The sequence below is a fragment of the Bubalus bubalis genome, chromosome 11 (genome assembly GCF_019923935.1).
Source record: "Bubalus bubalis isolate 160015118507 breed Murrah chromosome 11, NDDB_SH_1, whole genome shotgun sequence".
Taxonomy (NCBI): domain Eukaryota; kingdom Metazoa; phylum Chordata; class Mammalia; order Artiodactyla; family Bovidae; genus Bubalus; species Bubalus bubalis.
In genome coordinates, this window is record NC_059167.1 from 21,110,091 (window position 1) to 21,132,812 (window position 22,722).

The 22,722-nt window shown below is 42.8% G+C and overlaps 1 protein-coding gene and 1 pseudogene across 2 annotated transcripts; both read left to right on the top strand.

Annotated features, from left to right (window-relative positions):
* The first annotated feature begins 5,870 nt into the window (after positions 1–5,870).
* Positions 5,871–12,322, top strand: ADAM20 (ADAM metallopeptidase domain 20). Of its 2 annotated transcripts, none has more exons than XM_044924796.2 (2): positions 5,871–9,210; positions 9,585–12,322. In XM_044924796.2, the coding sequence occupies exon 2, from the start codon at positions 9,750–9,752 to the stop codon at positions 11,973–11,975; it is 2,226 nt and encodes a 741-aa protein (XP_044780731.1). In that variant the 5' UTR covers positions 5,871–9,210; positions 9,585–9,749; the 3' UTR covers positions 11,976–12,322. The 2 variants fall into 2 exon arrangements, with proteins under 2 accessions (XP_044780731.1, XP_044780732.1); XM_044924797.2 differs by having other exon boundaries at positions 9,609–12,322.
* A 4,531-nt stretch (positions 12,323–16,853) lies between these two features.
* On the top strand, positions 16,854–22,434 carry LOC102398545 (annotated as a pseudogene).
* The last annotated feature ends 288 nt before the right edge of the window (positions 22,435–22,722 follow it).

Sequence of the window (22,722 nt, forward strand, 5' to 3'; positions counted from 1 at the left end):
AGGTGAGGTCTCAGTCTTATAATGGTCTTGTGCTTCTGGACTGTGAATTTTGTGCATTTAAGCTGCACCCTTCTTCCCCTAGGTGAGATAAGAGGCTGGAGGAAGCTCAAGTTGGGTAATTTCCCTTCCCTCAAGTTGAAAAAGGCTATGGTGAATGAAGTCTTTTACCTTGTTGATTAGACCTTTACTTTGAGGACACTTCGGGTGTATTTCAAAATGGCGACTATTACTCTTTCCATATATCAGAAAGGTCACATTTCTTGGTCAAACATGATGAACTTTTTCCTAGTCTCTACTGTGACAACATGGTAGGTTTCTAGGAGGTCAATCTTATGGCACTGCAGAAGCTCCCTTTATAATGGGCCCCCATGAGTTTTTAACACTGGTGGTAGTCTACACTTAGGCTTCACAAATTTGCTGAAGTCATTGTTTATGTGTTACTGGCTCCTGCCACTCTGCTTCAGGTAAGCTCATTTGTATTCTCTGTATTAGCCAGGCTCTCCAGTCGGTCCTGTGGCCTCATTTCTCTGTACAGAAAACAGGAATCAAGACCAGCCCCAAGAAAAAGAAATGCCAAAAAGCAAAATGGTTGTCTGAGGAGGCCTTACAGATAGCTGTGAAAAGAAGAGAAGCCAAAAGCAAAGGAGAAAAGGAAAGATAGACCCATTTGAATGCAAAGAATAGCAAGGAGAGTGCCAAAGAATAGCAAGGAGAGATAAGAAAGCCTTCCTCAGCGATCATTGCAAAGAAATAGAGGAAAACAATAGAATGGGAAAGACTAGAGAAGAAAATTAGAGATACCAAGGGAACATTTCATGCAAAAATGGTTTCAATAAAGGAAAGAAATGGTGGGGACCTAACAGAAGCAGAAGATATTAATAAGAGGTGGCAAGAATACACAGAAGAACTGTACAAAAAAGATCTTCACGACCCAGATAATCACGATGGTGTGATCACTGACCTAGAGCCAGACATCCTGGAATGTGAAGTCAAGTGAGCCTTAGGAAGCATCACTACGAACAAAGCTAGTGGAGGTGATGGAATTCCAGTGGAGCTATTTCAAATCTTAAAAGACGATGCTGTGAAAGTGCTGCACTCAATATGCCAGCAAATTTGGAAAACTCAGCAGTGGCCACAGGACTGGAAAAGGTCAGTTTTCATTCCAATCCCAAAGAAAGGCAATGCCAAAGAATGCTCAAACTACCACACAATTGCACTCATCTCACATGCTAGTAAAGTAATGGTCGAAATTCTCTAAGTCAGGCTTCAGCAATATGTGAACCATGAACTTCCAGATGTTCAAGCTGGTTTTAGAAAAGGCAGAGGAACCAGAGATCAAATTGCCAAGATCTGCTGGATCATGGAAAAATCAAGAGAGTTCCAGAAAAACATCTATTTCTGCTTTATTGACTATGTCAAAGCCTTTGACTGTGTGGATCACAGTAAACTGTGGAAAATTCTGAAAGAGATGGGAATACCAGACCACCTGTCCTGCCTCTTGAGAAATCTGTATGCAGGTCAGGAAGCAACAGTTAGAACTGGACATGGAACAACGGACTGGTTCCAAATAGGAAAAAGAGTACATCAAGGCTGTATATTGTCACCCTGCTTATTTAACTTATATGCAGAGTACGTCATGAGAAACGCTGGGCTGGAAGAAGCACAAGCTGAAATCAAGATTGCCAGGAGAAATATCAATAACCTCAGGTGTGCAGATGACACCACCCTTATGGGAGAAAGTGAAGAAGAACTAAAGAGCCTCTTGATGAAAGGGAAAGAGGAGAGTGAAAAAAATTGGCTTAAAGCTCAGCATTCAGAAAACAAAGATCATGGCATCTGGTCCCATCACTTCATGGCAAATAGATGGGGAAACAGTGGAAACAGTGGCTGTCTTTATTTTTCTGGGCTCCAAAATCACTGCAGATGGTGATTGCAGCCATGAAATTAAAAGATGCTTACTCCTTGGAAGGAAAGTTATGACCAACCTAGACAAAATATTGAAAAGCAGAGATATTACTTTGCCAACAAAGGTCCATCTAGTCAAGGCTATGGTTTTTCCAGTGCTCATGCATGGATGTGAGAGTTGGACTATAAAGAAAGCTGAGGGCCAAAGAATTGATGCTTTTCAACTGTGGTGTTGGAGAAGACTCTTGTGATTTCCTTGGACTGCAAGGAGATCCAACCAGTCCATCCTAAAGAAGATCAGTCCTGGGTGTTCATTGGAAGGACTAATGTTGAAACTGAAACTCCAATACTTTGTCCACCTGATGTGAAGAACTGACTCATTTGAAAAGACCCTGATGCTGGGAAAGATTGAGGGCAGGAGGAGAAGGGACGACAGAGGATGAGATGGTTGGATGGCATCACCGACTCGATGAACATGGGTTTGGATGAACTCTGGGAGTTGGTGATGAATAGGGAGGCCTGGCGTGCTGTGGTCCATGGGGTTGCAAAGAGTCTGACAAGACTGAATGACTAAAGTGAACGGAAGAAAACTCATTGCTTTTCAGTGTAGTTTTTTTCTTTTTGTGAGAGTAGGAGAACAAGATCTACATGTCAGAGTGGAAATTGGAAGGGTACCCACTGTGCAATTTGTATGTTTTAAGGTTTGTGTAGATGCTTTGTGGCTTAGCAGAAGCCACAAATGATCTTTACCAATGATCTTTACCAAGATCGTCAATCTTGGTAAACGTCCCACATGCATTTGAAAATAATGTGTATTCTACAGTTTTTGAGTATAGTATTTTATATATATCAAAGTCAATTTGATTAATATTGTTTAACTCTTCTCTGTCTTTAGTTTTTTTGCATGCTTACTCTTGGTAAACTTCTTCATGTATGATCCTGGATTTTTCTTTTTTTTTTTTTTTGATTTCTCAACTCTTGCTCCATTATCTCTCACTCTCAACATATGCTTTGTATGTTTTGAAGCTATGCTGTTATGTGCATATAAAACACTGTGGAATGGTCCCTGTTTTTCTTTCATATACTGGATGTTTCTGTACTTGATTTATACCTTTCTATTACTGTCAATATCTTGTCAACTTTTAATAAGATTTATTTTTATAATGTTTACATTGACTACTTTCTTTACTTTTTAATATCCATATGTTTTATCTTTTGCTTTCAGCCTTCCATAATTACCTTCATATTAGATTTGGCTTATTTATAAAGAAATGACAACTGAAATAGCAAGTGTAAATATAATCACCCCTGCCTAGTTTAGGAATCTCAATAGTAACTCTTCAGGATCAACCCACTTGTACATGTCAAACAGGTGAGTTAAATATAAGTGTAATTGGTATCATTATCCCAATATAGTTAAAGGTTTTATCATAGCACAGACATTTGTAATTCCTTCAGATTCAAACAGTTGCTCTCAGGTTACTATTGTTGAAGCAATTGAAGCTTTATTAATATAACTTGTAAGGATAATCTCTGATTTATTACTATTCAGTCATTTGTATTTCCGCCAAAAACAGTTGGAAGAATCCACTGTACTGGGGGTTTTGTGAAAAGATATATTATTTTTAATTTATATTTTTACTATAGATCCAACCTCTAGTTAATATAGAACCATTTAGTTTTCTTGTTACATTTGTTAGTGTGGTTTATCAAGGAATTTTCCCATATTGCTAAAATTTTCAAATTTATTGATATAAAGTTGTTTATATGTTCATTATTTTTTTAAGTCTTTGTGAAAAGTTGGGCTTCCCAGGTAGTTCAGCTGGTAAAGAATCTACCTGCAATGCAGGAGCCCGCAGTTCGATTCTCCAGTGTAGTTCTTGATCATCACTGGTAGGTGTTTGTCAGTTCTTCATAAGGACTTGGCTTTAACTTTCTTTTCAGTATTTGCTTTTTATGTCTTTGGTACTCTGTTTTTTAATTCTGCTGTTAAAGATTGATTAGCTGTTATCTTTCAAGTTTTGTGACATTATATCTTATACAAAGTATTTTTAGTCTTTCTCCTTTCCTACTAGTATCCCCAAAGCCAAAAATTTTCATGTAAGCTTTTGCTTTAACTCCATTATACAAATATAATGTTATATTTTCATTCAGACCAAAATATTTACAGTTATACATTTAAACCATGTTTGGATCATGGCTGTTCTTTAACTTTGAAGCAAATGGCTATTTTCTAGTTTGTTTTTCTTCTTTATACAATTTTAATTCTGCAAGTAAGGAGCCTTAAGCAGTTTTTACTTTTAGCATTTGTTAAGACTTCCTTTATGACTGTAAATATTGTCTGTTTTGGTAAATATCATGTGCGTGCTTGTGTGCCAAGTTGCTTCAGTCATGTCTGACTCTTTGCAACCCTATGGACTGTAGCCTGCCAGTCTTCTCTGTTCATGGGATTCTCCAGGCAAGAATACTGCAGTGGGTTGCCATGCCCTCCTCCAGGAGATCTTCCAGACCCAGGGATTGAACCATTGTCTTCTTATGTCTTCTGCATTGGCAAGTGGGTTCTTACCACTAGGGCCACCTGGGAAGCCTGTTTCAATTAGGTTAATTTGATTAAGTTTGCTTAAATCTTCTACTTAACTCTTTTGGGGGGGGGGGGGTCTGATGTATTTGTTGCTGAAAGAAAGTATGTTAACACCTACAAGTAGATTTTGAATTTTTCTATTTCTCCTTTTTGTTCTGTTGGTGTTCACTTTATATATTTCAAAGCTATTTGTTAAGAAGATACAAACTCCTGCTGAATTTTATCATATTGAATATATCTTTATGCCGGGGTCCAGCCCTGGCTGATCCAGGGTATTCGAAGGGGAGACGGCTTCGGCGACTATTTAAATATTCATCAAAAATATAAAGAGTAATAGAATGAGGATAGCTCAGTAGGAAAATTCAGTGGAGAAAAGAGGCTGAGTAGCTTGGTTTACGCAGGAGACCAATAAAACTTCAAGACAAGAAGCTTGCACCACTTACGTAGGCCGCAGGCGTCCTTCCGTTCTCCCGAAGGAGAGGAGACACTGAGGCCTCCCCGGTCGGATCTTAGAAGCCCAGGCAAAATTAGTAAGCTTGGTGGGTTCCGCGCTCCAGATGGAGACTCAGCCAGAGTTTGAGAGGGAGAAAGACATGGGGAGACCAGTATTTTGAGGAACTGATCCCAATTCTTTATTTTCCAGAGTCTGTTTTTATACACTGAGATGTTATACAAAAGTCATGCGGGGACAGCAGTCCTGACTTTTATTAAAGTCAGGTGCTTCATACAAATGTATACAGAGGTCTTAGGGGTGTTACATCATCTTCTGGCCAGGGGGCCTGCTGACAATTTATGACCCTCTCCTTGTGACAGTGGTCAGTCAACCAGAACACTTTTTTCTCCAAGGGTGATTATTCTTAAAACAGACGTCACTCAAATAAAGTTACTTTCCTATAGGGTGAGGGTGTAGTGGGTTTTAGTTAAGGAAAGAATTTACTTGGCCTAAGGTCTAACGTGATTTATATCAAAGGTTAATACTTATTTCCTCTATATATTCATTAATGTGTGTAAGGGCAGGGGATGTGAAGACCTAGCAGTAAACATTGGCTTAACAAATGAAAACCCCTTCACCAATACAATTTCTAATCAGCCCATTATACTTATACTAATAGTTTTCTAACTTCTCTAAAGAACCTGTTTTTAGAAGGTTTAAAGCATCTCGTGCCTTTCACGGTTGGGAGGCTGTGAGCAATCACATGTGGCCGGACAAGCCTGTCAGGCAGGCTAGAGAACCTTCAGAGGAGTTTGTAAGTTGAAACACTCCTGTCACGCCCAGGAATTATTATTAACTGGAGCTCTAAGTTAACTCCTCCGAAAGAGGTGGTGGGGGACAGCCCCCCGTAAAGTCAGAGGTGTAGGTGAGAGCACAAAGCAGTAAAGTAGGCAGACACTGGTTTTGGGGGTAGATGCTCAAGGATTTCCAGGGGGACTCCTGAGGCTCGATCCCGCCTTTGCGTATGTCGATCCTCCTTCCTCATGACCTTTGCCATGGGCAGAGTACCTCATGCTGGCCCCCAACATCTTTATCTCTGTAATGACTTCATAGTTTCTGCTATTAATATGGTTTGTTTCCTTTCTTTTGTCAATATAAATTAGTAAACTATTGTCATTATTTTGAGTAGAAGTTCTTTCCTCTCAATTCAGAGGAAAGAACCTTTTCCTCTGCAGCATATTGAATTAGATTCTGGTTTGCATTTAGAGCCATTAAAGGGCAGTAGGAGTATGTCTTGAGGATACTAGACATGCCCTGGTGGGATAACTTCCCCAGCTGAGATAATCACAGGGTCTCTAGCTAAAGGTGGCTAGGCTTCTCAGACAAGAGGAGTCTAGGCACCTTCCCTGGTAGAGGAACGTCAGGTGTCTTGGGAGGATCTAGATACTCAGAACCAATCCAGTCCACCTGGAACTCCCATTATCAAGGTCAAAGTTTTTTGGTTTTTTTGTTTTTTGTCTCAATCAGATTTCCCGCTACAGTCTTGGCAAATCTCGGTATTCAACTTACGCTGTGATTCTGAAACTCCACAGTTAAATTCTGGTTTTCTTTGAAGTTCGCTCTGTGGCTAAAGGAGAGATTTTTTTTTTTAAGTCTCCTATTATCAGCAATCTGAGCTGAGACCTTAGAGCCTTGAGCCTCATTGTGCGAAGTGTCCGTTAGAATTTAGTACACCCATTCCACCCTCAGTCTTTGAGATATTTCTAGGCAACATCACAGCCTTCCCTTGGTCCCCCACACATTTGCTTCAATAGGGCACTTCATCACAATCAACAGTGAGGAGAAATTTAACTTAATTGTGATGTTATTATGAGCCCATCCCCCATTCAACAGGAGTTCAGCAGTGTGTTAAGGCCATGGACATACCTAAGCGAATCCCAGAGACCCATTTATCTGTCTCTCTTGGCAGCACTCTTGGTACCAAGTGCTGTATGTATCTGTCAAGATCTAGTCCAGAAAAGAAAAATCCACCAAGAGTAATTACTATAAACATTCTTGGAAAGGTATTAGAGAGCCAAAAAGGTAAAAAGGGAACATGGAGGTACAGAGAAGTATGAATTACCACAGAGAGTTGCACCCCTGAGATTGTGGGAACGAAGGGAAGAGATGGGGGTTTTCATAACCTAGAAGCTCTCACAGTGGCCTCATAGGTCTGGACCTGGACAATAGAAGATAGAGCACTACCAGCCCAGGTGATGCTGGTAGTTTAGGAACTCAGAAAAGTAGTGTAGAGTTGATAGCTGTACTTCCTATTAGGTAAGATTGAGCTGGTACTGGTTCCTTAGGGACTTGGAAGAAGGTCCGCCAGGACTCTGACACAGATCTCAGAGACAGAGGGTTACTCCTCTCATGGAGCATATCAAACCCATATCAGGGAGCTTTGTGGTATAGCCTGAAACATCTGAGAAAGAGGTACTGGCTGGCTGGTATGGGTTGCCCACAGTACTGGAAGATGGCTCTGTACATCTGGTTCTGAGCCCTCTGGCAGGGGGCATTGACACTAGGTGCCTTTGGTAGGATTGATGGAGCTGGTTCTAGAATGTGGTAACTGACTCTCAGCACCAGAGCAAGAGACCATTCTGGGCGTAGGGGGAAGGTCACTGACAGTAAAAGCAATCAAACAGGAAGAGCCCCTTGTCCTTCCCTTTTGCTTTTTATTCTCCCTCTCAGGCTTTTCTTGACAGCACTTTTCAGGAATCCAGCTAGAAATGGGGAAATATAATGTGCCAGTTCCCATCTCTAGCTCCATAGACAAAGTATAAACTTTAGCATTAGGACTCAGAGAATAGTTGATAATCAGTATAAGCTATGTCAGCAGAGTTCTGCTAATAGTTCTGTGGTGCCAGGTGATATATAGGAGGTGATAAATGATTTGTGTGATGCTGTCTCATATTTTCTGTTGTTTTATTTAGTTGTGGCTCACTACATTCTTCTCATGACCCTGAATGGTTTGTGACCTAAGTGTAAGAAACCCTGAATTAGCTGTGACTAAAAGTGAGTGGAGACAAGGTAAGATAGAGGTTTTGAGGAGTTGAAGTAGCTGCTGGGATGGAAGAAAGAGTTAATTACTGATGCCAAGGAAGATTCTGACACTACTTGAAATGCAGGTAATGATGGAGAGGAAGGGCTTTGGAGTGGCAGCAGTTCAACGTATGTAATGGTGCAATAGTGACGAAGACGGGCATGACTTAAAGACCCTTGACAATGAGATTTTCTCTTGTTACCACATCCTATTTCTGATGAAATAACATAATATAAGTTATTTTCCTCTTTATAATGATTTGTTTCTAATAGTCCTCTTTCACCTCACACATTTCCATCTTAATATCCCCAGATCTGTAGCAGATACCAAGGATATCATGAAGGGAGACATGGAAAGGAAATCTGGTCATTAGGATTTGACCTATATCAGAGATGCTTTCCCTTAGAAGTTTCATCTAGTATCCTTGGCTTCCAGGAGCTATCCATTAGTTCTGGCAAAGTAGCTAGGACTGCCCAGGTGTTCTTGACATTGTACTGCTGAGAGTATTTTTATGCTCTCTACTGTCAGCCCCATTTGTGTCCGTGTTTAGAATATTCAGCCACCAACCAGTGTATGTTCTGATGTGTCTCCAATTTTTTGAAATCTGTTGTTTTCAAATGTTAAGGAAATTATTGATACTTTTAACTGAAAGTCAGCAAATGAAGAAAATTAGCTTTTACTTGAGTTAAAATTTGTGTTTTCAACAGGTATGAAGTAAGTCCATTCAAATTGTGATCTCTGAATCTTTTAGTGAACTCACTCTAGATTTAAATTCTTCGGTCTAAGGTTCTCTAGAGAATTCAGCTAACTCACCATGCATGTAAAATATAGAATGGAATATATCTAAACACAGCCAAGGTGAGTCTCTTACGATTGAGAACATGATGCAGGTGGGCTAGGTGCAGAGAAGGCTGCTGCTTCCATGCCCTGATTAGAGGCAGCTGGGTTGTTGACGTGTCCCCAGATAACAGCCTCATTCCTATTGCTCTGTCAACGTAGCTGCCTTCCTTGGAAGGTCCAGGGGTTTTCTGCAGATGAAAGTGTGTTACAAATTACATGTTTGTCTGGATTGGGCTCCCAAAACTAATGAGTCCCTTAAGTGAGACTTACTTGGACTGCTCACCTCAAACAGAATGGGAGCTAGATAAGATGTCTGTAGAAGAGAAGGGGAGATGGAGCAAACTGTCTGAATAAAGAAACCAAAAAATGGTGAGTTTTGGATGGGCTGTCCGCATGCTTACTGAAGCTAGCAGAGTACCAATCGACTTTGGGTGGGGAGTAAATTGGGAGTCAGACGTCAGTCTTTCTAAAATGAGAAATGTCATGCCAGTGTTCATGCTTAGAGAATAGTATATTAATGAGTCCTTATATTACAACAGGATTCAACAATTACCCATCTATGATGAATTTCCTTCATTTCTTTCCCTGTAAACCTGCTCTTCCCTTATCCCTTGCCCTTACATATATGAGACAATCTCCAGAATTTTATTGATTCAAGCCTTGTCCCAATTGAAATCACTTTCTTTCTCTCCCTCTCTCTCCCTCTCTCCCCTACCCTCTCTGCCCCAACCACCCTCTCCTAGATCTTCTTTGTATTTTCACTTCAGCGTTGCGGCTTTGATGGGCCAGTTCTTCCAGGACACAGATCCATAAAGGTCATCCCTGCACCCTCAACAGCTGAGAGGGAAGAGCCAGACCAGCAGTGCCTGATGCCCTGCCCTCTTCTGTCCTAAGCAGGTGGCTCCATAATGACAGTGGGTGAGGCCCTGGTACACTTCAGAGTCACTCCCCTGCTGCTCTGGTTTGGGGTGTGTCTGTTCATTTCTGGTCACTCTCAGGCCAGGCCCTCCCAGCACTTCTCTTCCCCAGAGTTGGTGATCCCCTTGAAGGTGACTGGCTGGGGCAGAAATGCAAAGGTTCCAGGCTGGCTCTCCTATAGCCTGCGATTTGGGGGCCAAAGACACATCACCCACATGAAGGTCAAGAAGTTCTTGGTTTCCAGGCCCCTCCCAGTGTTCACCTACACAGACCAGCGTTCCCTGCACCAGGATCAGCCTTTTGTTCCTGATGACTGCTACTATCATGGTTATGTGGAGGGTGCTCCCAAGTCCCTGGTTGCCCTCAGTACCTGTTCTGGAGGTTTTCGAGGAATACTACAGATAAATGATCTTGCTTATGAAATTGAACCAGTTAGGTCTTCTGCCACATTTGAACACTGGGTGTATAGAATAGATATCGATGATACTCAGTTCCCACGTATGAGATGTGGGTTAACAGAAGAGGAAATAGCACGCCAATTGGAGTTGCATAATTTCACTCTGAAGCAAAGTTCTTACACAGGCTGGTGGACCCACTTGCGGTTTCTTGAGCTGGTAGTGATTGTGGACAATCTTCGATATGTTTTCTCGGGAAGCAATGTGTCAATAGTACAAAATGATATAGCTAATGCTGTCAACATAATAAATAGCCTGTATCGCCCTTTGGCAGTTGATGTAACTTTAACTGGGCTTGAAATCTGGACTGAAGGAAACCAAATTGCCACTGATAACATAGATAAAATGTTGGAGGATTTTGCTCTTTGGAAGTTTTTTAACCTTGATAACCGACTGCCACATGATGCAGCCCATCTTTTCATAAAGAAATCATTTGACCCTACACTTGGAGTTGCCTATGTTGCTGGAGTATGCCAGAATCCTTTTAATAGTGGAGTTATGGTTTTCCAAGATGAGAGTCTGTATGATTTTGGGCTTATTGTTACCCATGAACTTGGTCATAATTTAGGTATGCTGCATGATACTGAATTTTGTGTGTGTGAACTTCAGTTTTGCATAATGTATCCCGCCAGATCGGTAACGAGTAAATTCAGCAACTGCAGTTTTGCCGAGTTTTGGGACAATGTGATGAGGAATGGACTTTGTCTCTTCTCTCCTCCAAATCCAGCGAATATCTTTAGGATAAAGTATTGTGGGAACCTAGTGGTCGAAGAAGGAGAGGAGTGTGACTGTGGAACCATAGGGCAGTGTGCACGTGATCCCTGCTGTCTGCCGAATTGCGCTCTGAAGCCTGGAGCTGCTTGTGCTTCTGGGTCTTGCTGTAAAAACTGCAAGGTCATGTCAGCAGGGACCTTGTGCAGAAAACAGATCAATGAATGTGACCTTCCAGAGTGGTGCAATGGGACATCGCATCAGTGCCCAGAAGATGTATATGTGCAGGATGGGATTCCCTGTCGTGACAGTGCCTACTGCTATAAAAAGAACTGTGCTAACCATGATGAACAGTGCAGGGAGATTTTTGGCAAAGATGCAAGGAGTGCATCTCAGAGTTGCTACAAAGAAATCAACACCCAAGGAAATCGATTTGGTCACTGTGGTATCAGCAACACAGAGTACATAAAATGTGAAGTCCCTGATATCCTGTGTGGGAGAGTTCAGTGTGAAAATGTGGGAGTAATTCCGAATCTGATGGAACATTCCACAGTGCATCAGTTTCAAGTCAATGGCACCACTTGCTGGGGCACCGACTATCATGTCGGAATGTCCATACCTGATATCGGCCAGGTGAAGGAGGGCACAATGTGTGGTCAAAAAAAGATCTGTGTTCACAGCAGGTGTGTCACTATGGTTCCTGAGCCACAAGCCTGTCAGCCCGAGACCTGCCACATGAAGGGTGTCTGCAATAATAAGCAAGAGTGCCACTGCCACCCTGGATGGGCACCTCCCTACTGCAAGGATGAAGGCAGTGGAGGTAGTAATAGTAGTGGCCCATCTGGTAATCCCCAAGGAGATGAGGAAGAAGAGGCGGAAGACACAAAAATGGAAAAGAACACTCACATCTTACTGTGGCTTATTCCTTTGATTTGTTTATTTGTATGTTGCTTCCTTGTGCTTTGTAAGAACCATAAAAAGAAAAAGGAGCCAGAAATGATGGAGGAAGAGGATACTGAAAAAGAGGAGACGGAGGAAGAAAGTGACTAAGGCTCCTGCTTCATTCGCAAAGAAAAAAAAATCCCTGGCTTTTCTTTTAAATAGTAGAGGAGCATTAGGGCATGTCTGACTGCTTCAAGAAAAATTTAAGGATCTCTTATGGCAGGATCATAAGCAGTAATATTTCACTGAAGGATTCTTATCGTGTTCTTAACTTACTCTTCAGTGTGCTAAGCAATATTAAAAGTTCATTTTTTCCTTCTGGAAGTCATCTCTTTGTTTCCTGAGCAAAGGCACGGAAAAGTCTCATTTGTAACCTAATGTCTATCAGTTGTAAACATCCTCCCACCTTTGTATTCTTAAAATGTCATATCCAAGATGTGCCACTATATACCCTATTGCTGTTTGGCCTGCTCTTTTCTGGGGATCTGTGCCAAAGAGGGGCCAGTAAAAGTAGCCTGGAATGATGGATGAAGAGAGAAGGGAGTTTACCTTCCTGTGTGCCAAAAGTTACTCTGTCATTTTGGTAGCCAAGCTTGGTTTTGGATTCCGGTTTTGTTGACTCTGTTAGAATCACCCTCATTCTTCATTAGAAGTACAAGCACCAGTTGACCAGTGATGCTTTGAAAGATCACTGTTGTAGCTCTGGGGTTAGCAGTGTGGTTCTCCTCGGAGTTGCTGGAGCACCAGCAGCAGCTGGTCACTTGCCCTCCTTAGAAGTCTTGGTCCCTGCTCTGCAGAGGACCTCCTGAAATCACCAGTACTTGAATGAACCAACTTCTTTCTTTTGTTCCCTTGGCCCTGCGGCTGCAAGGTACTTTCAGTAGTTAGTTCATTGTGATAGTTTGAATTGTCCAGCAGCAGACACTGAATTAGAGTTTAGAGAGAAAGGGTGGAAGAAGTTAGCTGTACAGATGAGAAATTATACTACCCTTTGAGCCTTGGCCAACCTGGCAGCAAGCTCTGGAATGAATATTACCTGACAGACTAGTCTTGAATTGGGCTAAAATGGCCTGTCTTCACACTTTCCCCTTGCCCATTCACTGGATATGGGTGCTCCAAGAAGACTAAGAGCTTGGCCGTGCACCTCAGCAACTGAGGCTGACCCCAAAGAGCCAATATCTGGAGGCTCTATGCTGATAATTCCAGCAGCTGGTCAGCAAGACTTCCCTGGAAGGAGGATGAAGGTGCCTGATATGGAAATTCCACAATCTGACCTTTACAGTGCTCTGATCAGCTTTTCTTAGTATATATTTTTTTAATTTTATTTTTTAACTTTACAATATTATATTGGTTTTGCCATATATCAAAATGAATCCACTACAGGTATACATGTGTTCCCCATCCTGAACCCTCCTCCCTCCCCATACCATCCCTCTTTTTATATTTTGAAACAACTTTTGGATTCTGGCAGGCACCTCTGCCTGTGGGGAACCACAGAAGAGGGAAGTTAGTGGGATGAAGCACAGACCCTACTACTGTGTTGGTTTTGGAGCTGAAGTTGATTGTTACTGCCTCTCTCCACTATGCCTTCTAGTTTCCCTCATCTCTAGAGAGCATTCTGATGGTTTGGGTGGGATATTCACCCTGTGTCCTTACCCAGGTCCGTATCTTTAAAATCCCCTAACGTCTGATCACGTTGCCTTTCTCAGGCTGGGATTGCTGAATCTATCCAGTCACAGTCACAGTAGAGCAGGAGGATAAGAAGAGGCACCCGAGACCTCCTGGCTTCCACACCCCTGCCCTACCTCCTATGATTAGGCTCAGCTATGCCTGTCAAGACTGTGACCTCTTCTTGCTACTACAGGGATCCAAGGATCCCCAAATGCCCAGGTGGCAGCCTTTATTTCCACTGGGACTTTAGCTTTGTCCCAAGGCAAAAATATGACCCATTAGGTGACTCTGCGGAGCCAGAGTTGCAGGGGACAGGAAGTACAAAACACAGCAGTGAGTCAGGGAGTGAGTGTAAGCGGTACCACTGCTACTTCCAGCCCCTGGCTGCCAGACCCTTGTCAAGGTCCTGGCTTAGTGCGTACAGTCCCTCCTGGGATGCTCCTGAGTGAGAGTTCCCCAGGGAGACAGAACCAAGAGGCTGTGCAGATTTGTAGATTTACCCTTTCCTCAGAAGAGGAAGTCGGAGAAGGCGGTTGCACCCCACTCCAGTACTCTTGCCTGGAAAATCGCATGAATGGAGGAGACTGGTAGGCTGCAGTCCATGGGATCGCTGAGTCAGACACGACTAAGCGACTTCACTTTCACTTTTTACTTTCATGCACTGGAGAAGGAAATGGCAACCCACTCCAGTGTTCTTGCCTGGAGAATCCCTGGGGCGGGGAAGCCTGGTGGGCTGCCGTCTATGGGGTCGCACAGAGTCGGACACGAATGAAGCGACTTAGCAGCAGCAGCAGAAGAGGAAGTAAAGTCCTTGGGTGATATTGATTCTTCTTGAAATCTGGTAACTTTAATAGTATAATGGGAAATTAATCCTGAGATATTATGATATAAATTCAATACGCCTTATGCTACACGGTAGAATAAGAGGAAATAACAAGAAAAGACAAGAAATATGAATATAAAAATATACCAAAATAAGCAGGACATACTCATGACACATTCCAATCCTTGTTTCTGTAACTGCTCATATGGTTGCAGCTGGTATTTATGACCATCTTCTTTTACTACCCATTTTGTTCCTTTGTCTTCAGCAAGTACTGTATCTAATCATGTTCTTTATCTGATGGGGGTAATCCAAACCTTTATTCCTGGAGGGTCTGTGCCAATCCAACCTGCCATTGACCTTAATCACACGGCATGGTAATACTGGAGAATCCCTAAGATATTTCCTGTGTTCCAGACCTTCTCTTCTTTACCTTTACTGTGGAATAGTAGTCCAATTTCCCCTCATCACCCCAGTCATCACCATCAGATCAGATCAGTCGCTCAGTCGTGCCCAACTCTTTGCCACCCCATGAATCGCAGCACGCCAGGCCTCCCTGTCCATCACCAACTCCCGGAGTTCACTCAGACTTCATGTCCATCGAGTCAGTGAGGCCATCCAGCCATCTCATCCTCTGTCGTCCCCTTCTCCTCTTGCCCCCAATCCCTCCCAGCATCAGAGTCTTTTCCAATGAGTCAACTCTTCGCATGAGGTGCCCAAAGTACTGGAGTTTCAGCTTTAGCATCATTCCTTCCAAAGAAATCCCAGGGCTGATCTCCTTTAGAATGGACTGGTTGGATCTCCTTACAGTCCAAGAGTCTTCTCCAACACCACAGTTCAAAAGCATCAATTCTTCAGTGCTCAGCCTTCTTCACAGTCCAACTCTCACATTCATACATGACCACAGGAAAAACCATAGCCTTGACTAGCCGAACCTTTGTTGGCAAAGTAATGTCTCTGCTTTTGAATATGCTATCTAGGTTGGTCATAACTTTCCTTCCAAGGAGTAAGCGTCTTTTAATTTCATGGCTTCAGTCACCATCTGCAGTGATTTTGGAGCCCCCAAAAATAAAGTCTGACACTGTTTCCATGGTTTCCCCATCTATTTCCCATGAAGTGATTGGACCGGATGCCATGATCTTCGTTTTCTGAATGTTGAGCTTTAAGCCAACTTTTTCACTGTCCACTTTCACCTTCATCAAGAGGCTTTTGAGTTCCTCTTCACTTTCTGCCATAAGGGTGGTGTCATCTGCACATCTGAGGTTATTGATATTTCTCCTGGCAATCTTGATTCCAGTTTGTGTTTCTTCCAGTCCAGCATTTCTCATGATGTACTCTGCATATAAGTTAAATAAACAGGGTGACAATATACAGCCTTGACGTACTCTTTTTCCTATTTGGAACCAGTCTGTTGTTCCATGTCCAGTTCTAACTGTTGCTTCCTGACCTGCATACAAATTTCTCAAGAGGCAGATCAGATGGTCTGGTATTCCCATCTCTTTCAGAATTTTCCAGTTTGAGCATTCTTTGGCATTTCCTTTCTTAGGATTGGAATGAAAACTGACCTTTTCCAGTCCTGTGGCCACCGCTGAGTTTTCCAAATTTGCTGGCATATTGAGTCGTCACCATAGTTCCATTCATTGATTCAGAGGCATGGCAAACCAAATTGTCCAGGTGGCAGTCTTAACTTTCTGTTAATAAAATCAATCTAGGGTCTCCTGGTGGAAGCATTTTGCCATCTAGGACTAAGACTTCGAAGCTAGCAAAGTGTAAAATCATGAGAAGAGGAAGCCAAAATTTTGCTAGTAGGTCACCAAGGTTAATAATGAATATGGTCAATTCCATTTCCACATTGATTCCTGGACCCTTGAATCCTGAGTATGGAGAAATAGCACCATATATTCGACATTGATTCTGGGCATAAGCAGCCTTCTGAAGACCCTTGCTTCAATCCTGCAAGGTATGGCCACCTAGCTAGCACTATAACTGAGTCTTCAAAAGGCTGTTGTGTCAAGACAGCTGCTTCAGGATGGTGGGGAACATGATAAGACCAGTAAATTCTATAAGCATGGACCCATTGCCACATTTCTTTTTCTGTGCAGTGCATTTCTTGATCAAAAGTAATACTGTGTGGAATACCATGCTGACGGATAAGGCATTCTTTAGGTCCATGGATGGTATCTTTGGCAGAAGTACTGGGCGTGGGGTGGGGTGGGGGGGCGCAGATTACATCCAGAGTGTCTACTCTTGTAGGAATAAAATGCTTCACCTTGTATATTGGAAGCAGTCCAGGGAGGTAATGAACCACCTTCTGATGCACACACTAGGAAGCTGTCTGATCACCCCAGGGAATATTGCCATATTGGAGGCTCAGTGTTGGTCTCTGCCACTGAAGATTGGGCAGTTAGTGGTGGCTATAGCCTGGTCATTCTTGGTGAGTGGAAGTCAGTGTTGCTGAGCCCACATATAACTGTCAACTCTGCCCTGCCACCATGGCTACTTTGTTAATGAGCCCATTGGGTGATGATAGGTAGCTAGGGAAACAGGCCAACCGGTATCCACAGAATGAGTCATCCTATCCACTTCGTTATTAGAATCCTCTGCTGAGGGAACCCTTTGGTGAGCATTCATGTGTGACACACATACTTTCATGTTTTTTGACCAGATAAGCCCGTCCACATACCTCTTTCCCATATTTCTTTGTCACCAATTTTCACGTCATGTTCTTCACATGTCCCTAAACCATTGGCCACAGCCCATGAATAGGTATATAATCACAGATCTGACCGTTTCTCCTTGCAAGCAGTGTGTACAGTGGAGTGCACTCCCCAAATTTCTGTGCACCAGGAGAATTTCCCTTCTTCACTGTGCTTCAGGAATGTCCCCGCAAAGGGTCATAGTGTTGCAGCTCTTCACATACAGGTGGTCCATGCATATCGTGCAGAACCATCTGTAAACCAGGCCCGGATGTTCTATTCCCCTGTCATCTGATTACAGGGAACTCCCCATGAGGCTCTCCTGCTCAGGCCTGACTTGTATATATCACTTCTATTTGATGATGGAATGTTACTATGCAGGCCCACGTTATGGTGTGGTGGCTCAGATAATACCCAATTCATGATGGGCAACTGGGTAAGCCCATCATCAAGCATTCATTATCTACTATGGCCCTATAATCTACCAAGACCTGTTTCTCATAAAGAGAGTAGTTATCCAAAGGTGATGGCATAGCCTTGCATCAAATTCTTAAAGGACCACAGTGCGATTCACGTATAGGAGCCTGACAAAGTCTCCAAATGCTGTCCCCACCTGCGGCAGAGACTTTGAAGCACCACTCCACGTGCTGGATCATAAGGCCCAAGTTGCCGAGAAGTTTGCACAGCTGGCGGATCTGGGGCAGAACCTTCTCATCTTCTGGGCCTCCTCAAAAGTAGCACCTTTTCAGGCCACTTGGTAAATGGTTTGGAGCAACACACCAAATGAGGAATATGTTGCCTCCCAAATCCAGAGTCCCCTTGGGGATTGATCTGCTTTCTTGGTTGTACGAGAGCCAGATACCATTTACTTTTTATCTTAGAAGTGATGACATGATCCAGACCACAGATTCCCTAAAAATTTCCATGAGGTAGGAATGAATTTTGGTTAGATTTATTTCCCACGCTCTGATATACAAATGTCTTGCCAGTGAGCCTAGGGTAGTTACTGTAACTCACTCACTAGATGCAATCAACATAGTATCATCAATATAGTGGGCCAGTATGATATCTTGTGGAGGGAAAAGTGATTGAGATCCCTGCAAACTAAATTATGACATAGAGCTGGGTGGTTGATAGGTCTGAGAGGGAGAACAGTGCATGTGCATTGCTGGCCTTGCCAGTGAAAGGAACTGCCTCTGGTGGGCCTCATGGACAGCAATGGAGAAAAAGCCATTTGCCACATCAGTAGCTACATACCAGGTACCAGGGGATGTGTGAATCTGCTCAAGCAACAAAATCATATCTGGTTCAGCAGCTGCAATTGGAGTCACGACTTCTTTAAGCTTAGAATGAAGTAATCCACTGTCATTCTCCAAGATCCACATGTCTTCTGCACAGGTCAGCTAGAGATGAATGAGAATGTGGTGTGAAGGACTGCGTCCTTCAAGTCCTTGATGGTGGCAGCAGTATCTGCAGTTCTTCCAGGGATGTGGTGTTACTTTTGGTTTATTATTTTCCTAGGCAGAGACAGTACAAATGGCTTCCCCTTGGGCTTTTCTACCATAATAGCCCTCACTGCACAAGTGGGGAACCAATGTGAGGATTCCAGCTGCTAACTATGTCTGTTCCAGTTACGCATTCTGCAACTAGGGAAGAAACTACAGGGTGGGTGCAGAGAGGCCCTGGACCTACTGTGAGATGGGCTTGAGATAAAGCTCCCTTGACTACCTGACCTCTGAAAGCACCCGCTCTCTCTGGAGGGCTGCAGTGATGTTTTGAGTCTTCTGGAATCAGTGTCAGTTTGGAGCCACTGTCTGGTAATCTCCAGAAGGTAGGATTATTTCCTTCCCTCAATGTTCATTTGCCTTGTTAAAAGGCCACAGGTTCCTCTGGGGAAGGCTGGGAGAAAAGTTTACTGTATAAATCTCCATTAGTCTGCCAGGGTCCTTCCTCAAGGGGACCTAACCTCCCATTCATTCAAAGGGTTTCGGGTCTCTAAACTGGCTCAACTCTGGGAATTGATTGAGTGGCTGTGACTCATTTCCTGATTTGAGTCAAGTGACTTTGTTCACTTGACTTTGAACTTTTCTGCTTATTTAGCTCAAGAGAGAATTTCTGTTTCACTTGTAGGAACATCATGATTAACTCACCAAGACCGTAGGTTTGCATGAGCCTGACTATTCTGATTGCTACTTTGGCTCTACTGTTCATTATGGTAACCATGCCTCCCTTGGCTTTTTTGGTTGAGTGCCATCACTTGGCCCCTGCCACCCTAGGATCCACATATTCCTATTGCATGAAGTTTCCCAATTGAGTAGCCATGGTTTCCACTCCAAGATCTGTCCTCCAGAGAAGAGCCATCATTGAGCTCTTCAAGGATTTTGGGCTCCTCTCACAAATTTATTTCTCAAAATATTAAGTGAAAGGTATGTCCTCTGGACCCTCCCAGTGTAGGTGAGCAAGTCTTAAATGACTTCACTCTAATATTTCAGTCTCCCTAAGCCTCTGAATCCCTTCTTCTACATTAAAGCAAAAGAGGTTCAGCATTTCCAGTTGGCTCACAGTAGGCCTTCTTTTGGTCCATGTTTCAGAGAACCAACCAACAAATTGTTAGAGCCCTTTTTGAAACCCCAACCTGCAGCATTTAATGCAGAATCTCAGCTTAGTGAGCCCATGTCAATAAATTCAGACCAATCCAACTTTATGATCCCTCTACCATTATCCTACATACTCAGTGTTCATTCTCACACATGTTCACTTGATGTCTGCTTCTATAAATTAGAAAACTCAGATAGTTCCTTTGGAGTGTAGTACACATCTTCATGGGTTACTCATTGTATTTCACCTTTGCTGTTAAATCACGTTAGTCATGTCCAACTCTTTGTGACCCAGTGGACTGTAACCTGCCAGGCTCCTCTTTCTGTTGGATTTTCCAGGCAAGAATACTGGAGTGGGTTGCCATGCCCTTCTCCAGGGGAACTTCCATGTGTGTGTATATGTGTGTGTGTGTGTATATCCAAATCACTTTGTAATACAAACTAATACAGCATTATAAATCAACTGTACTTAACTGGAAAAAAAAAAAACCCAAATCTATACACAATAGATACATAAAACTAAAGAGAAAAAAACACAACTTTTTTACTCAAGAAAACCAAATGACAAGGAAAAAAGAACAAAGAAAAACTACAAAAAGAACCATTAAGCAACAAATTGGCAACATGTACATACCTATCAATAATCTCTTTAAGTGCCAATGGATTAAATGCTTCAATCAAAAGACATAGGGTTGGGCTTCCCTGGTAGCCCAGTAGTTAAGAATCTACCTGCCATTGCAGGGACACAGGTTCAATCCCTGGTTCAGGAAGATCCCACCTGCTATGGCCACAACTGAAGAGCCAGTGTTCTAGAGCCCATGAGCGACAACTACTAAGCCCATACACCAGAACTACTGAAGCCCACATGCCTAAACCCAAGCTCCACAACAAGAGAAGCCACCACAATGAGAAGTTCACACACCACAAATCGAGTGTAGCTCCTGCTCACTGAAATTAGAGGAAGCCCATGCACAGCAGTAAAGACTCAGCACAGCTCCAAATAAGTAAATCTTAAAAAAAAAATACAGAGGTGGCTAATTGGATTAAAAAAAACAAACAAGGAGCATCTATATGCTGCCTACAAGAGACACACTTCAGATCTAAAGACACAGACTAAATGTGAGGAGATGGAAAAAGATATTTCATGCAAATAGAGATGAAAAGAAACCTGGGTAAGTATATTCATATCAGACAAAGTTGACTTTAAAGCAAAGTCTATTATAAAATCAAAGAATAGCATTATATAATGATAAATCAGTACAAGAAGAGGATATAACATTCGTTAACATATGTGCAACTAAATGAGAGCACCCAAATATATAAAGCAAACTTTCAAAGGCATAGATGGAGAAATTGACAATAGTACATTAATGGTAAGAGACTTTAATGGCCGCCTTTAAATCTAAGAACAGATTATCCAGACAGAAAATTAATAAGGAAACAGTGGCCTTAAATGACACATTAGACCAGTTGCTCTGTGTCTGTACCCATCGCCTGAAGACCTGAAGGTAGACAAGGAGATTCAGGCTCAGGCTGCCTTTACCGCAAACCCTGCCAACCCAGTGATTTTATCCGAAGCCTCTGCTCCTGTCTCTCCATATGGAAATCTCTGCCCTAAACTATATCCAGAGTTCTCTCAGTACATGGGACTGAGTTTAAATGAAGAATAAATATGTGCAAATAGGGCCATGGTTCCTGGAGCACCAAGTCGGGGGCAGTTGGTTGGCATGAACTTCCTTCCAGTCACTGCTGGTGACATGGGAATCTGCAGAGCAGAGATTAAGTAAGGAATCTGGGAAGTCATCTTGTGTAAAGATTAGGACAGAAAAAAAAAATCGGGCTCAGGCTGAAATCCATAGACAATGGTGTGTTTATTCAGCTCATCCAGGCCTAGTCTTGGTCCTCCCTGGTGGGTCTGTGGTTTGGGAACCAGGTGCTGCAGATCAAGGAGAACTGTGTGGGCTGGAGCTCGGATCAGGCACTCAGGGTGCTCACACAGGCTTTTGGGGAGAAGATCACCATGACCATTTGTGACAGGCCCTTTGAACGGACAATTACCTTGAATAAAGATAGTACTGGACACGTCGACTTTGTCTTTAAAAAATGGAAAAATCACTTCCATCGTGAAAGACAGTTCTGCAGCTAGAAATGGTCTTCTCACAGAACACAACACCTGTGAGGTCAATGGACAGCACGTCATTGGACTGAAGGACTCTCGAATCGCAGATGTACTGTCCACAGCTGGAAATATAGTTAAATATAGTTACTATTATAATCATGTCTGCTTTTATCTTTGGACACATTATTAAACAGATGGTGCCAAGCATAATGAAAAGCTTGCTGGATCACACCATTCCTCCAAGCATAATGAAAAGCTTGCTGGGTCACAACATTCCTGGGGTTTAGAATTCAGGGCACAGTGGAAACTTCCTAGAAGTTTGCCTGTAAGTCTTCAGCAACTTGCCTTTATATCATGCACATGAAGCCTTCCAGGAGCCAGTGAGCATTTGCTGTGTGAGGACCTTCATGTCTTCCAGTAGGGCTGGGGATCTTACTGTTCGATCTGGTATCTTGTTCAGACATCAAGATAGTTGTAATCGTATCCTGGTTTTACAGTTGAAAAGACTTTCACAGACTAGTTTCTTTCCTGGGAACCTGATGCTTTCCTGGGATCCTGATCCCAGGATCAAAATCACTGGGCTCCAAAATAACTGCAGATGGTGACTGCAGCCATGAAATTAAAAGATGCTTGCTCCTTGGAAGACAAGCTATGACCAACCTAGACAGCATATTAAAAAGCATAGACATTACTTTCCCGACAAAGGTCCAACTAGTTAAAGCTATGGTTTTTCCAGTGGTCAGGTATGGATGTGAGAGTTGGACTGTAAAGAAAGCTGAGCGCTGAAGAACTGATGCTTTTGAACTGTGGTGTTGGAGAAGACTCTTGCGAGTTCCTTGAACTGCAAGGAGATCAAACCAGTCAATCCTAAAGGAAATCAGTCCTGAATATTCATTGGAAGGATTGATGCTGAAGCTCCAATATTTTGGCCACCCTGATGTGAAGAACT

What these genes read in the sequence shown, in the direction of transcription:
- ADAM20 (XM_044924796.2), top strand. Translation starts at nt 9,750, where the DNA reads ATGACAGTGGGTGAGGCCCTGGTACACTTCAGAGTCACTCCCCTGCTG.